This window comes from Melanostigma gelatinosum (genome assembly GCF_949748355.1).
Source record: "Melanostigma gelatinosum genome assembly, chromosome: 20".
Lineage (NCBI taxonomy): Eukaryota > Metazoa > Chordata > Actinopteri > Perciformes > Zoarcidae > Melanostigma > Melanostigma gelatinosum.
Genome location: NC_136653.1, coordinates 9,664,409 through 9,680,380, shown reverse-complemented (window position 1 = coordinate 9,680,380; position 15,972 = coordinate 9,664,409). Strand labels below are relative to the sequence as shown.

Below are 15,972 nucleotides of genomic sequence, written 5' to 3'. Positions count from 1 at the left end.
GAATCCAGCTGTCAACCGCAGGCCCGAGGCAACTGCATCCAAGAGAAAACAGCACGGAAAACAAAGCCACTGGGCTCACGCAGGCTATTCTAGGGAGCAGCGACTGCTAAACAAAACCCGGTGAAGTGATGCAAGGCGAGCCAATTTGTCTCAAGCAGCACTTTCTACTCTGCTTCACCTCAAACAAATGATCACACAGTGCAGTGTGCGTAAGGGAGTGGATCCGCGTCTTACACCCGTGTGCGTGTGGTGTTGTTTTCCATTTTAGTTACTGAGTCTGAGCAACAACACACAGTGAGCCAGCAGCGCAACGCAGATTCAACATTATAGCATCACATTCTAGTTGCATAATTCTCTGAGAGGACTTTTTCATTTGTATGCATTTTAAACGTGTTTTTAATCAATTAAGAATTGCTCTGAATTGATGAGTCAATTACAAATGTGTCAACTGTTTTGATAATTGAGTAAAGTATTTTGTTAAGCTAAAAGGACAATTTCAGACTTCGTATTTTTTTTAAGACTAAATTAATCAATTACAGTAATCATAAAATAAAAATAGGAACTTTAATCAACAATGTGCCTTTTCCATAGCACACGTTTAACATGTCCTATAAAGAGGCCTAAAACATGAATAATGCCTGCGTATCATTAAGTTTCACCACTGTATGGCCTTGGCACTGTGCATTGGCTCATTGTAAAACTGTGGACACCTGTGTGTTCTGTGTTGGCTCTTAATGATGACGTCTTGCTTTGAAGACCCACAATCCTCACATATATCACCGTTGAGTGCGATGTAGCACTGACTGTATGTTCTGACATTACAGAAGCCTCTGCTGCCCCCTACAGTCATTAAGAAGTCACTGCATGTTTCTACACATACCTGTTCACGTGTCCTCACCTCCCGAATGAAATACTGACAACAAGCTCTCCTTTATCGAGTTTTTAAATGTTTTACTGACAGGTAACTGAGCCCATAACATTGGTCAAAGTCCGTTTTAGCGCCATAACACTCACTCGTACAAAACCTAATTTATACACAAAGTGCCAGCACATTTCACAAATGACATCACTCAAAAACAAAAAGTAGCGTTTTCTCCTCTTTTTGCAGCATGCTAGCTATCTTATATGCAGGTGCAACCTTTTTATACTCTCCCACTGAAACAAGAACAACGCACTGAAGGTTCTGGGTCTCGTGTTGGTGCATTGCGGTGGTAGTAACCACCGACGTACAGCAGAGGGCGACAATGAGCCGCTCTGCAGGTCAACACTTTCATCTGCAATGCAACGCAGCTCTACGCTCCAATAAATGATTTTAAAAAACAAAACTCCACACCCGATTTTCTTTATTTTTTTAATAAAAGATTTCTCTTCCGTGTTCTTTTTACACATGTTAAGGCATCATGCACAAAAAAAATATGCCACACTAAAAGGCATTATGGCTACCTTCTACCAAAAATGAAATGGCCTCACATTTGATTTTGCAGTTAAAAATAAGTTTGTACAAATATGGCATGTAAGCTGGCATGTCAGTGAATCGCAAAGCAGCACATCACCTGCTTTCACCGCTTTTGTAAACATGGCTTTGAGCAAAATAGGGCTGAAGAAAACAAGAGCGAAAGGGAAAGCATGCTTCAACATGGGGCTAAATTTCCCTGGCAAGCATGCAATGCATCTAAAATCACATTTACAATGCATCGTTTTTACTCAGAGTTTTTTTTTTTTATTTATTTATTTTTTAATTGTATCAATTAAAGTTAAGACGTTGAAAAGTTTGTTGACAACAACAGACAGACAGAAAGACAGGTTGTGTCCATGAAGTTTCCCACCCCCGGCACAGACGTAGTTCAGATTTGTCATCAAACAAAACACTACAAGATTTCTTTTTTTTTTCCACAGGCAGTTGTACCTCCAGACAAATACTTTCATCGGGAGGGTATCACAACCTCAAAAAACTGAAGGTTCCTTTCTGTTTTCTTGTGTGTATTTTATAAATTTGTGTGAAACAGCCCAACTGGGGCTAAAAATTAGGTTTTATAAAAAAAAAATTTAAAAAAATCTTGTAGTGTCCACCAAGGTAGCTTTGGCACAGTTGTGTCCAGTTGTGCTCTTTTGTGATGATCCGTGTGCGTTATACTATATTGAAGACCATTGATAGATATTGTTCATATGAAACCTGGATCCAGCCATCCTGGTCCGTATCGTAACGCCTGAACACGTCGGTCAACCTCTGTGGAAAGAGAGGGAAAGACAGTGAGTTTAACTTCTCGTTCTCATCTCAAGGTCTCATTGCTCCAAAGTGGACAAACATCTATTCATACAGATACGGTGTGGTATTGAAACATCCTCGTTTCAACCCTTTCACTCTCGATTTTACAACATTATCATCATCACATTTCATTTCAACACTGAGTCACTGAAAAGCAAGTCCTTGAATTCGTCACCCGATACTTCTGGAGACGCGGATGTATCGACACAAGGTCATTCATCTGAATATAGGTCTGAGGAAGCTGCTACTATAATACTCTCCTGGTGTACCTGAAGAGCTGCTTCTGTATTAGTCAAAGGCTACAGCTACGCCTGGCAGCTTCTATTACAATTGTGCGAAAACCACTGAAACGGAACATACAGGCTCAAGTGGCACTTCAACGGGGGATTAATAATCTAACAGGGAGGACCGTAATGCCTTTCTTAAATATGCATAAATAAAACGTCCCCCGTTGAATCTTATGAATACAAGAGCAGGCTCGTTGTGATGCGAGTAGTAGACCAAAAGGACTTCCTATGCTCCTGCTCCATTTGGATCTAGGGTGAATCGGTTACCTGTAGTACAATACAGCACTGGACGAAGTCATCGAAGGCCACCTGTCCCTTCCTCTGGCGGTCGAACTTCTCTATCAGTGTGTTGTAGAACTGATCTGATAGACGGTAGCCTGCAAACAGGACATCAACAGTGACCTGGACTTATTAGTTTGTCCCTGTAGACACGCTCAGACAGCACAAACACAATCATTGATAGAAATCATGCGTAACCAAACATCAACTGAACAGTTGTATTCATGTATCGGTTACATTTCTGAGACGTCATGTTAGCTTCGTCTGAGACATAAATGATTTTTGCATAATGATTGTTTGTTCTGCATCGTAAATGGAAAGCTGGAACTGCACGTCTGCGGCAGAAAAACCAAACAAGAACTTTGCACGAGCAAAATTAGAAAACTATTCCTTTTAACAAAACGCTTTCCAATGACATGCTGATCAATCCAAACACACACAGGCTTACTAAGAAGACAAAATCTGACCTTTTGAAGCCGAGAGAAAGGGCATTCCTAGAAACATCTATGAAGCCCTCCACCATTATCACAGAATGTAATAAACAAGCATACTTTATTGCATACCGAATCCAGTCAGAGCCAGTTTGAGCTCGTTCTTATCGATGAAGCCGGAGTTGTCCCGGTCGTAGTTCCTGAAGATATTCTGCCAGTCCGTGACGTACTTCCACACGCCGCCGAACTCGCTGAAGTTCACGCCGCCTTTGTTCTCCCTGTCAAACATGGCTGAGGGAGAAGGGACGACAAAAAGGTCCATAAGAGGGAGAAGACTGCTCCATCATCGATACTGCACTCCTCAACCTCATGCGGTTCAATCCAATTACCTCCCAACAAAGGGAGTGTTATCACAGGATAAGCTTCTTATCGGACAAACAAGTTACTGAGTATGGAACAGTAGGAAGGGGAGGCCAGGGAGTTATGCTACAAACAGAATACAGAAGAGACCACAGGGAAAGACATTTGTAACTCATTTAGTCTAAACTGGAACATATTTAGCTGTACTTGTGTTGGCCTACAATGGCACGGTAAAATAAAAAGTCCTCAACCACACTGCAGTTTTTAACCTCCGCTGTATATTACAACCGTTTTAAGAGCGCAGATCAATATTTGGAGTCTGAGGCAGTCGGCAGTCGTCTTTTGAAACCAACTCTCTGTCTTCCTGCTGATGCGCTCCCCTCCTTCTGTTATTGATGGCTGCAGGGTTCCACCACAGCAGCAGTTGCTGAAGCCACAGCCCTCAGATTACTCAAACCGTAATTCATTCATCCGGTTGTCATGAGGAAGAGGAGGCAAATAAAACAACTCGGCATAGTCTGAGGACAACGAGGGTTTGTGTAGAAGTTGGTCAGCGTCAGCTGCTACTTACATATGACGGAGCGCACCGTCACCGGGTTGAAAGGAGTCCATGTGCCTGTGAGACAGAACGATACCAGTTAAAAACAGTCCAGCCCAGTGAGACCAGAGTGAGTGTGTAGTGGAAGAACAACAAAACTAAAAGCAGTAAAAACTTCAGTTTTTCTAGCTGTTAACGACACAGAAGAGAAGGTGATAAGAACACCAATTACTCCCAATCATGACGGGAATCAGGTAGCCAGCCAGAAGCAGACGGGTTACCGCGAGGCAAAGCATCATGGGAATAAAGCTGCTGCGGTTGCTGGTATCTTAAATATGTCATTATCTCGTAGAAGTAAAACGCAAGTTTAAATTGTCACGTGTCTTGAAAGCAGCTGAGTTTTGGGCCTTTTCCCCCTCAAACACAAAAATGGTTATTTTTCATCTACGGGACAAACTCTTCAATCTTATGTGAATATACCTGCCATTGACATGACCAGAAAAACACAGAGTGGGCTTGAGTCCATCAGGGTGTTTGTACTTTATATCCCTCTTCACACTCTCGACTCTCAAGACGCTGAGATTTATCAGAGCATCTAAATCCTTGCTGACTCACCATCTCCCGTTATTACAGAGAGGCCCGGCAGTTCGGGACCAGAAATAAAAGAGACGGGTGAGTGGGAGGACGCAGGGAAGAGACAACACAACAGAACAAGTTAACAACACAAAGAGGAGGGAACACCAGATGAGAGGAGAAGGAGCTTCTTGTTGCAGTAACCTGAACTCTGGAGCCCACTTCTGCTGACTCTCCCCGCACACCCTAAAACAGCGTCTGCCAGCGTGAAGCCTTTTCCTCATCGTGTTGCTTCTGACTGCTTGTTTTTATATTTCCCTCCACAGCTAATCTACGCCTGCAGTAAGCAGGTTTTTGCAGTGTGAGTCGTAACAGCTTCAATACAACTTCAACCTCATTTGAATAAAAAGGCGGTAAGCAAAATGCATTATAGAAACTGTTTTTCAAAAGTGTCGAAATAAATGATAAAGTGGCAGAAATGGCTTCAGGACTTTAGGACACCTCCAGATTAATAAAGCGGTCCAGATTTGACTTTCACTGGACGTTTCCCTTCCTCGTCCTCGCTTTGTTTTATCGATGCTGGAGGCTGTCTAGCGCTGTGGGTAGAGCTGTTCTGGGACCAGGCCTGAAGCTGGGGTTTGGGCCAGAATCTATATTCTTAAACCAGCTATTTGGAGCGCTGATCTCAAAGCAACAAACATATAGGCGCATATAGGCGCAGGGATGCCAGACCAATTTGTAGCAGCGAGTCAACGTAACTGATGTGTGTATTTGCTGCAGTGCAAGTCTGATGAAAACCTCAAGAAGATTCTTTTAATAAAAGAAAACTATTTTCTATTTTTCTAGACTTCGGTTTATGACCATATGACTGAAAAACGAACGACATTCTGCCGACCGCTATCGGCCTTTATTAAGCAAAAATATGAGCTCGAGAGATCGGCATAAAACTTTTCTCGTGGCCGATCCCCGATAAAGCTTTATGCAAACAAGTCTGTGTTGAATCTGTATCGGCCGATGTGGCTAATAGACGATCAGCAATAGATCAAAAAACATGATCAGAGAATCTCAAAAAAGAATTATTCTGCTCACCCGATCCGTGACTCAAAAAACAAAACGTGAGTTTTGTGATCCGGTGCAGACATATCTGCACTAAGCTAATTTCAGCCAATATGTAGGCCGGGCTGCATCACTGTGCTGATATCTGACCATGGCCAAAATGTTAAAATTGAAAGATGGCCAGCCTATCAGACGCACAAGGACACACACACACACACACACACACACACAGAGAGAGACGTCAGAAATCCTTCTGTAACGTCTGAATAAATGTTGCTACAGCACTAGAGCCACCAGAGAAATGACCAGAAGCCGAGAGAACAACAAGCTGTGACCTCTCCAGCCACAAACACACACACACACACACCAGTAGCGAGCTGTGAGGTCACCAATGTTTGCCAGACGGACTGCGGCTGCCCAGAGTGAGGTGGCCATATTAGTCTGAGATGTTTGTGCGCGTCTGATGGCAAACAGCGACAATACTCCCTCTGTCCGGTCCACACACTGGGCTCTCTCACTGGCGAGCCCAACCGCCGGTGGTGAGATGGAGACAGAGAAGTGAGGAGGAGGGGAGAGAGCGGGGATATAGGAGGTGAGGCGAGAGGCAGGCTGGTGGAAAAACAGGGTGAAGCGACCGCAGCGTACGCACAACGGCCGTGCTGGAGCTCAGTGAGACACTGTGCGCGCGTGCACGTGCACACACACACACACACACACACACACAATTCTGTTTTCTCAAGGTAACGGTTAGACTCTGAGATGTAAAAGGAAGATAATTACAGTTTACATTAAACATTTAGGCAAAATGAAAAAAAAGGGGGTCGACATCATCACGGCCACCATTCTTAAAATCAGCCTAATCGCCATCTTGTATTTTTAGTGCTGAAATTACTATTTCTAACCGTCCAAATGTTTCCATCTTTAATTCCATCATGGCTATTTTAACAGAGATAAAAACAGTATAATTCAGACACCAAATTAACATTTTGGCCCCAAAACAGGAAGAATTTAATGATTCAGACTTCCATTTCGTCGATGTCCCCACAGTGTTGCATAAAAGCATGAAGGACCAGTCAAACATGTTGAGTAGTCCTCTCAGCCATCTGACTGTGACCAATCTTATGAGGCAGGAGCGTTTATACATCAATATTAAAAAACACCAGGACTGAGCCAAAGCCTTGCTCATGTGTCATAAGCCATTAGAGACAGTCACCAGTCAATGGGTCCGGTTGAGTGTTTTTGTGGTTTATGCCAGACAATAGTCCTGATGTGAGAGACACGGAGCCGCAGCGCTGCCTCAGACCATTAGCTGAAACTTACAGCGTGTAACTCAGTCATCCGCTATGCAGCTACAGCTCAACACTGGCAAACAGAAACGCATGCTCAGTGCCATCATCGAACTCAACTGAAGTGACACGGAGTTTCACAAAATGCTACCAGTGTAGAAGTGTAAAGGTACGAGTTGTTGAGCGAGATCCTGGAGTCCTGCCATTCAGCCTACTCTGCAATCTGCCACGGGCTCCCTCAATTATATCAGCAATTTTAGTGGCTATTACTGCTCCTACACACTTAAATAAATAACTGGAGGAGGAGGATGAATCTGTGCAGAGAGAGTGGGAGGGGGGGAGCATGACGGCAAGTCGGTATAATGTCTGCTCACCGCTGATCAACGGGAGGCCAAAGAATTCCATATTTATAGCAAACGGCACAACACCGACACACAACACAGGCTGTCACACCCAGGAGGGATGGAGGATGAGAGGGGGATGGGTGAATGGAGAGAAAGAGTAGAAAAAGTGGGACTAAGCACGGGCGAGAGAAAAATGGGAGACGATAGTGTGAGAGAGGACTAACAGACAAGAGGACACAGCAGGCAACAAGTCGGTGCCATATCCTCCTGAGGAATGTGGGAGATAAGAGAGGAGAGGGATGCTGCATCAAGTATCATGTTTTGCACTAGTTTCTAAATGAATACAAGCAAAAGAAGAGTTTGTGACACTAGAACAAACAGCATGTTCACAGTGAGCATAGAGCTATAGTGCAGAACGACTGGCATTAAAGGCATTGAATGCTGAAAGGTGAGATAAGAATAAGAGAGACTGTGTGTGTGGTGCAGAACCAGTAGAGGAAGGAGGAGAGGGAACAGCAGCAGCAAAGCCCCGTCCTCCGGGGCCGTGATACTCTCTGCTCCATTAAGGGAGGGGGTTAAGACAACGCTTGGTTGATGGTGTGATGTAAATAAAAGAAGAGTCAACAGCAGACAGACAGACAGACAGGCAGAGGCACGGCTGGTGGCTTTAGCGAGCAAACTGCAGGACAGGATACAGTGCAGTGTGTGTGTTCAGCCTCACTGGCTCTGTGTCACATCACAGTGAGCCTCATGAACTGATGGAGACAGGACCGGGAAACCTGCTGGTCTCACACACACACACACACACAGCAAGGTGCACATAGACACAGCACCGAACAAACTCACACATACACGCAATAGATGCAGAGAAAATGAACAACACTCACGCATACTGAAGATAAACACGCCTGTTTGAGTGGTTGGAGATCGAGACACTCTGGTTGTACAGCTTTGATAGACTGAAGGTTCTTCCCTCAGTAACTATGTTGGGCTGAGCACAGAGTGTTGCCAAGATGTCATTTTGGCATGCCCTCAAGTTACTCAAGGAAATAAGGTGACTCACCGTCAGAGATGATTGTTTACTCCGGACAACAATGAGAGGCTGCTACCGGGTTTATTAAATGCTCTGTATGTCGTTGTTTGTTCTTTTAGCTCCTCAATAATCGGTGTATTTTTTCCAACTTCTGCGAATTATGTCAGGCAACACCCAAAAATGTTTCGCATTCACACGCTCTTCATTGTCACACGCAGTGATAAAAGAGAGTAGATATAAGACACAAGCGGGCCGAGATGAGAAAAAGATCCGATTTATTTCAGCAGAAAATAAGCTCTGTGGCTAACACATGTTTAGGATACTAGGAAGAAAATCTTCACAAATTAACTCCACTTTAATGGTATTAAGTGTAAATGTAATTGCCAGAAGTAATAGGCTAATGCTAGGCTATAAATGATCTAGATACGTTAAAACCACTTAAGCTAAGTTAATCACAGACAGTATTTCATGCATCCAACCAAATACCCATCGACTTCCAGAGGAGGAAACCGGAAGAGCCAACAAAGATGCCAACTCATTTCTGGGTTAGAGGACTCATTCCTGCAGCACTCTGTAGTGAACATCATTCAAAAAAACCTTGTACTCCAGCAGGGAGTGTTTTCTGTGCTGCAGATTATCCGATGAGAGGGTCCAAGCACAGATTTCTGAGGAGAGTAATCTGTTCAAAAGTCTTTGAAAAGCTGCCTGAGCAATTCAGCCACAAACTTGTCGAGGGGACCACGTTATATCTTAATAAGACAAAACATCAGCCTCCGAAATATGCGTCTCATTAATCACGATGGTGTTTCAAGCCAGCTGCGAGGATGGTCAAGAGGCGACGCTGGTGCTGGGTTGTTGGTGGGCATGAAGGCGGATACGTCACCAGTGGAACACGGACTTCACTCGCCAGGGTTTGAGCGGAGAAGATGACATCATTTATTCAACACTGCTCCCCAAACCGTCTTGGAGAATTACAAGTATCCTTGTTTACAAGGCCCTGGTGAGAAGTGAACCCTCAATCTGTTTGAATCCTGCTCCTCTGGGCCGACTATTACCCCTCAGCCTTCAATCTGCAGCGTACCAAACACTCCTTGTTGGAGTACAAGATGTATTGAAATTGACTGTTCAATACAGAGCGCCGCAAGAAATTAGTTGCCATTTTTTGGACTTCCGGTTCCCTCGTCTCGGGTTCGATGGGCTACTGGTTAGAAATAAGGTCCGTGGTTAACTTAAGAGATTTTAATGGTTTCTTCTACGACTTTTGAGAGTCTTAAAAAAGGTGGTCGCTAACAAGTGGCTAACTGAGACAACTGAACATCACCGCGCCGAACTCTCGTCCGCCTTTAGCCGAGTAGTGGTTACGTAAAGTCATGTGACTGTGGTGCCGTTCCAAAGGATCGTATCGGCTAAAATACATCAGATCAAAATGAACTGAACTCGACTTTGTCCATCTCTCCTTCATCAGTGCGTGAGAAAATGAAATGTGGCGTGAACAAACATCTGACGGTAAGTCACCTTATTTCCTTGAGTAACTTGATGGCAAGCCACAATTACATCTTGGCATGAGAGTGTCTGTGCTCAGCCCAACATAGTTACAGAGGGAAGAACCGTCACTCTAACTGTACAACCGGAGTGTCTCTATCTCCAACCACTCAAACAGAGTAAGAAGTCGCCAATTTCAGGAGTTTGACGGAGGTTAGATTCATGCTGTTCCTTCCTTCAAATACTCTGTTTCCTTTTTAACGTTTCAAGAGAGAAGTCTTTTTAGGGTGTGGACTAACCAACGAGTTCATCAAACCACTGTAGATAGGAAGCCACTTCGCTAACGTTTGAGTAAGCAAGCACACCGTTTTATCCGTATCTCGTACTTTTGCCCTTTTATTTTGGTTTTTGGAGAAGGAAAGAACAAGCCTGCATCCATACTTATTAACCGTCGAGCATTGATCCCATTCAATGAAACTACCTGCGTGATAACTGCATCTCTGGCTAGAGACAAAACACTTCCTGGTCCTTCCCGCCTCACACTTCTTGTCATGGCGGGACCCTCCAGATGTAGATCTGCAACACTGTTTGGACTGCTGTGGACTGTGACAAGTCCACAGCAACAATATCAACCAGCAGCCGTTACAGCGCCGCGTGGGCTGTCAACACTGGGACACTGTGTTTCCTTTGAAGCTGCAATCGTAAAACTTTTTGTCTGCTTCTCTTTTGTCCTGGGACAAAAATAATACTCCTTTCATTTGTATTCGGCTCACCTGCCATGCGGGGATCAAAATAAAATCACAATTAATTTTCTGCTTAAGCTCGGCAGTTACTCAAATCAAAGAGCGGCAGAAAGCGACGGTGTGCACAGCGAGGGGATGGGAGGGATCAAAACATGAGAAGAAGAAAAAAAGGATGAGAGATTGGAGACGGAGCGCAAACGTCCAGAAATAAGAAGGTGTCAGGAGAGAGAAACAAACACGGGAGTGTCAGAACAGTCAGACACTGATACGTACCATTCGATAAGGCCTGCTGAAGCTCAGAGTCTGATATCACGCCACTCCGATCCTTGTCAACCCTGGGGGAGAAGAAAACGCAGATTAGATATTCCCTGCATTAACCACTTCACACGCCCACCCGCTCCGCCACACAATAGCAGCAGGTATCACCGCCCGCTGGCGGAAACCGTATCCCCCTGAGCGCGTGTTAGTGCTTCAACAGTCCGCTGAGAATGAATGGAGTTCTATGATTGGGACACACAAGGAGGCTTGTACGCTTGTAGCTCCCCTGGGACCAGCCAAACAAGCCCCAAGTGTGTGTGTGTGTGTGTGTGTGAGGGGGGGGGGGGGTATTGATCCTGAGACAGCGAAAAGTGAAACTGAATGTTGGCAGTGTAACTTGAAGTGCTACCAGCATCAGCTGGTAGCAGCTTGCAAGAATGTCACAGTGTAACATTCTTTTAAAGAAAGAAACCAAACATTATATAAAAGAGCTTCCATGGGTGTGTGGTGGCTTTGTGGTTTAGACCGTATAACCATATATAACCACAGATAACCATATAACCACGCCTCCCTGCTTGTACTCTCTGTATCTCTACTATCATAGCAAATAAAGATAAAATGCCTCAAAAAATATGTCTTCCACCTTCCAAAAGTTCAGTATTCAACGATCCACTAGAATTAAGCATATTGTTCAAATAAACTTTCATCTCTACCCTATTCTTATATTGGTCCAGGAGCTGGGGTTTATAACTTAAGACAATTAGTCACTGAATCAATTAAGACGATCGACAGAAAACTTATCGAGAACAACTTTGATCCTTGATCCCAAAGCCAAACATTCTCTGGCTCCACCTTCCCGAAAGTCTATTTGAGCATCAGGAAATCATGAGTTTTCAGTTTGACACAGACGAAACGATTCAGCGAATAATGACGACAATAGTTGGCCGTTTAATCAATGACAGGACTGCAGCTTGATATTATTTCCGTTATTGATTCATCCATCATTTTATGCTTTTGTCAAATAATTCAAATAATGAAATGTGTTCCGTCTGAACACATGAACACGCCTCCATTCCAGAGAACATGTCACTATTTCATTATCTATGTAACTACAAAGAAACACAATAACAAATCCCATTTTCTGTCAAAAACAGAAATCAAAGAGAGGACACAAGGCCACACTAGAGGTAGGTCATAGGGCAGTATATCGGCTGTCATGTTATGAAGAACAAATACTGAGTGACATGTTTATCTGTCTTGGTCCCATCTTCTCAAAAGGATCCTAAAACACCTTGTATTAATAAGTTGATGAGAAGTTAATAGCCTCTATTCTGTTTGTCTTCTTTCTTTGTGGACACGTCATCATCCCCTGCCCAACAAGCAGCAGCTTTGGGTCAATTACAAAACTCCACACTGGTAGCTTGGTATGAGCATCCTCAGATAAAGACACGCTGTAACGGCATCTAGTTCTCAGCAATTACATCACGACGAAGCCGTTACTTTTGTGCATACTTTTCCTTTTGATCGTTAAACCCGTCTCCCTAAAGTATAATCCAGCTCTTGAGACACCAGCTGTGAAACAGTCCGCCGAAAGTCCTCCTCTGAGATAGAGAAATAAAAAAAAACATGAGCACGCTGGACTGTGACACACATAACGGGCCTCGAAATGTCGCTTAGTCACACATCCAGTGACTCAGTTGTTCTTTAGCAACCTGTTGACACAGAGCACACTCAACAAGCTGACAAAGTAAGAGTGAGGGGAGGAGACAGGGAACCCCCGTCCCCCCCCGTCCGTCCGTCCCAGTGCTGACTTTGTGGGCTGGGCTCCCAGCTGTGACGCCTTATGTGCGGTTAAATCTCCATGTCTGCAGCCTTCGTGGCTGTCTGCATGCCGATCAGCTACAAGTCTTACATGTGCTCCTTGCTTTACCTTCCCCCTCCGCATTCAAAAGAAAAACAAACATGAGGAGGCCCGACTGCTCTCCTTGGGGAGAGAACAAGCTCGCAGCACGTCTGCATAAATGAGAGCTTTGTCTCAGTGAAGGTGTGTTGGGGGGGGTACCCAACCTTTACCAAACATGATGGATAAACTCAAAGAAGTATGTGTGTACAGAAACAGCTCTCCTCTTTTCCTTCTCACTAACTCACTCGGTCAGCCTCGGGTAAAGTTAACTCGCCACACTTTTACGTAGAGCGAGCAGACGAATGAAAGCATCATTAAAACTCCCTCTTGGCCTGCAGCACAGACAGTTAACCATCTGGCGTGTCCATCTTAACGCTGTCAAATACAGAGCTTGTATGTAAAACTCCAGGACGACGCAACACCAAACACCACGGCGCGGTCATTCTACTCACATTTTCCCATGTTTCACCGTTTCCTATTGAGCAACCGGGCTGGAAAAAGGCTTGTGGAACAAAGCTCGTCCTGCTTTCCACATGAACTATGTCATTGTGGCTCCCACAGCGGGAAGAAAAAAAAAGAAGAAAGCTGCAGTCAATTTAACAAAAAACCTTCCAAGGAAATCCTGGTGCAACGGTCGGTTTCTATTACTACTTTTTTAAGTTTTGGGATCTGTACTTTAAGTTGTGGATCAGGTCAAGGGTCCGTCTGGATTGTCTGTTGAATCTCACTGACTCCTGTACATGTATTCTAGAAGTGAATTTACTCCCTATAAGTTCTCATTTATTTGAAATTTAAATGTGATTTTCCAAAATGTTCTGCGTTATACAATCAGTGAAACATGTTGTCGTAGTTGCACAGCAACTTATCTGTTGTTGATCTAAATCCAACTCAAACACTGATGTTATTCTTAGCACTTGAAGGGCTGGGCAGCAACATTTTTGTCATACGAACGTCATTCATTATAAAAGCAGGCATTAAAGGAGCGAATGTCTTCCACGTGATTCACTCGGTGTCGGCCTACCTTCATCGTTCACTATGCAAAACCCGCTGAGAATAATTGACTCAATTCATTCTCCTGTCGTTACACAGTCAGGATTCAACATGATGGAGAGTTACATAGTGTGACTTAATCCAAATGAAAACACAAATATGAAAAGCTACAGTGGGAACTGTGAGTCACTGATTTGTAAGTGTGTGTGTGTGTGTGTGTGTGTGTGTGTGTGTGTGTGTCTGTGCGCACGTGTGCGTGTGAGTGAGACACACAGATTGAGAGGCCTATGCTCCATTGACTCTGATCACATGACTGAGGGGAAATCCAGCACGGCTCTACCAGATACCTACCAGGAGACAGCAGATGAGGCAGCGCAGAGAGGACTGTGTGGCTTGATGAAAGTCATATTATTGTACTTGTGTGACGTAATCACGAGACAGAATGTGTACATCAAACTGATTTATAAAGAGGTTTGCCGCCACGCACATTAATAATTCGTTAAGGGTGATCCGAGCCTTGCAATGCGTTGTAGCATCTCAATGTTGTGAGAAAGCAAAGAGAGAAAAAAAAAACCTCTGCAGCATTACATAACTCTATAGCTTACTTTTACCAGGAGCCATAGCATATCAAGTGACCCCCCCCCCCCCCCCTCCCTCTCTGCCTACTACTGTGACCTTCTCAGCTGCTGACACACTTTTGACTCAGGCTGTGGAGAAATCGATGACTTGTCAGTGGTTGTAAACCGCCACTGATAGTGTGACATGAGCCCAAGAACTGGTTACACGGTCTATGGTTATTATGCTGGACAGAGCTTTCCAATGTATTCATGTCAGCCTCTCATAAACAGACACACACTGCGTCATATAGCCTCACAACTGTCAGGATTTTTGAGGAAACCCCATCTTGAGAGGATTTTTTTCACCGCTGACTTGGTGCAGATGTGTTGCAGACGGAAAGATTCAGTCCTGGAATATTCTCTCATATCTCTATCTCACATACATAATACATGAGTGATCCTAAATCTCTATTTTTCTGGGGGGGGGGGGGGGGGGGGACCCAGAACAAAAGGCTTCAAGGACTCCTGGAGGTCCCTGGACCCCAGTTTGTAAACTCTCATTGCTGTGGGAGACAGCTCCAGATTGAACCAGCTGATTGCCCGTGACTTCATCTCGGAACCATGTCACGCCAATAATCAGCTCCGTGACACTGAGCCGCGTGACGTGAATAGCTGTGGGCTATAAGTGTTGTACACCGTGCAGTAGTATTTCCTAGAAGCTCCGCAACTGAACGGGTAACCTTAAACCTGACGAGGCGCACATTTCGACTGCGGAGCACTGCTTTCAGACACGAACAGTGATGCGGACGTGAGAGTAAAGACAAACGAGTTGTGAATGAAACAGTTCCGTGTCAGCGCAACCCAGCCCTGTTCTCTCTTCCTGCCCCCGCGCGCTACCAACTACAGCCGTGTTCCACTGCGGAGCGGAGTGAGAGACGGGCGGACAGCAGCGACACGAGCCGCCTTCTCCCCACTCACCTCTGGAAGATATTCCACAGAAAGGTCTGGTCCTGAGCCACGTTGTTTTGCGGTGGAGCTCTGTACGGACTGTGGTACGCCATTTTAAAGGGAATGTCCTGGCAAAACAAAACAAAAAGACTGTGTGTTTCCTTCTACCGTAGTTTCTTCACTAAGCAGCTTCAATCAGACTCCACCACCCGACGTTCACGTTACCGCCTGCCTCCTCGCGCACAGAGGCGGGGCCAATCATTCACCACTACCCACAAGGAGGGTGACGTCACATTTTCCTCTCATTTCCATGAGTAAAAATAGAAGTAAGACTTTCGACCATCAAAACAAGTGTTCAAATTATAAAACTAACAACGTGCTATTCCTCCAACCCCGAAAGCAAGAGAAGTGCATTTTAGAATAATAAAGAAAATACATCCATGCAATGAATTTCCTCACCAGAAGTTTAAAGACACAGCACAATAAAACAAAAACAAAAAAGCTGATTTGTAGTGGTTGAGCAACCACATTATCATATTACTGATTACAAGTGAAACTCAACATTTCAACAAGTTTTACTTGGTACAAAAGTATTATCAACATAACGTAGGCCTACTTTAATAAGTGTCAAAAGTCAA

The 15,972-nt window shown here is 44.4% G+C and overlaps 1 protein-coding gene across 1 annotated transcript; it reads right to left on the bottom strand.

Moving 5' to 3' along the window:
* Positions 1 to 1,343: 1,343 nt before the first annotated feature.
* Positions 1,344 to 15,556, bottom strand: pdcd6 (programmed cell death 6). Its single transcript, XM_079291912.1, has 6 exons — positions 15,365 to 15,556; positions 10,952 to 11,013; positions 4,195 to 4,239; positions 3,396 to 3,554; positions 2,821 to 2,930; positions 1,344 to 2,227 (listed from the first exon to the last, which is right to left on the bottom strand). Exons 1-6 carry the CDS (start codon positions 15,445 to 15,447, stop codon positions 2,129 to 2,131), a joined length of 558 nt encoding a protein of 185 aa, XP_079148038.1. The 5' UTR covers positions 15,448 to 15,556; the 3' UTR covers positions 1,344 to 2,128.
* Positions 15,557 to 15,972: the final 416 nt, after the last annotated feature.

Coding starts and splice junctions, on each gene's coding strand:
- pdcd6 (XM_079291912.1), bottom strand. CDS start 15,447: ATGGCGTACCACAGTCCGTACAGAGCTCCACCGCAAAACAACGTGGCT. Junction 2,931..3,395: donor ACTGGCTCTGACTGGATTCG/GTATGCAATAAA, acceptor TCCTGTTTGCAG/GCTACCGTCTATCAGATCAG. Junction 2,228..2,820: donor AGTGCTGTATTGTACTACAG/GTAACCGATTCA, acceptor CTCTTTCCACAG/AGGTTGACCGACGTGTTCAG.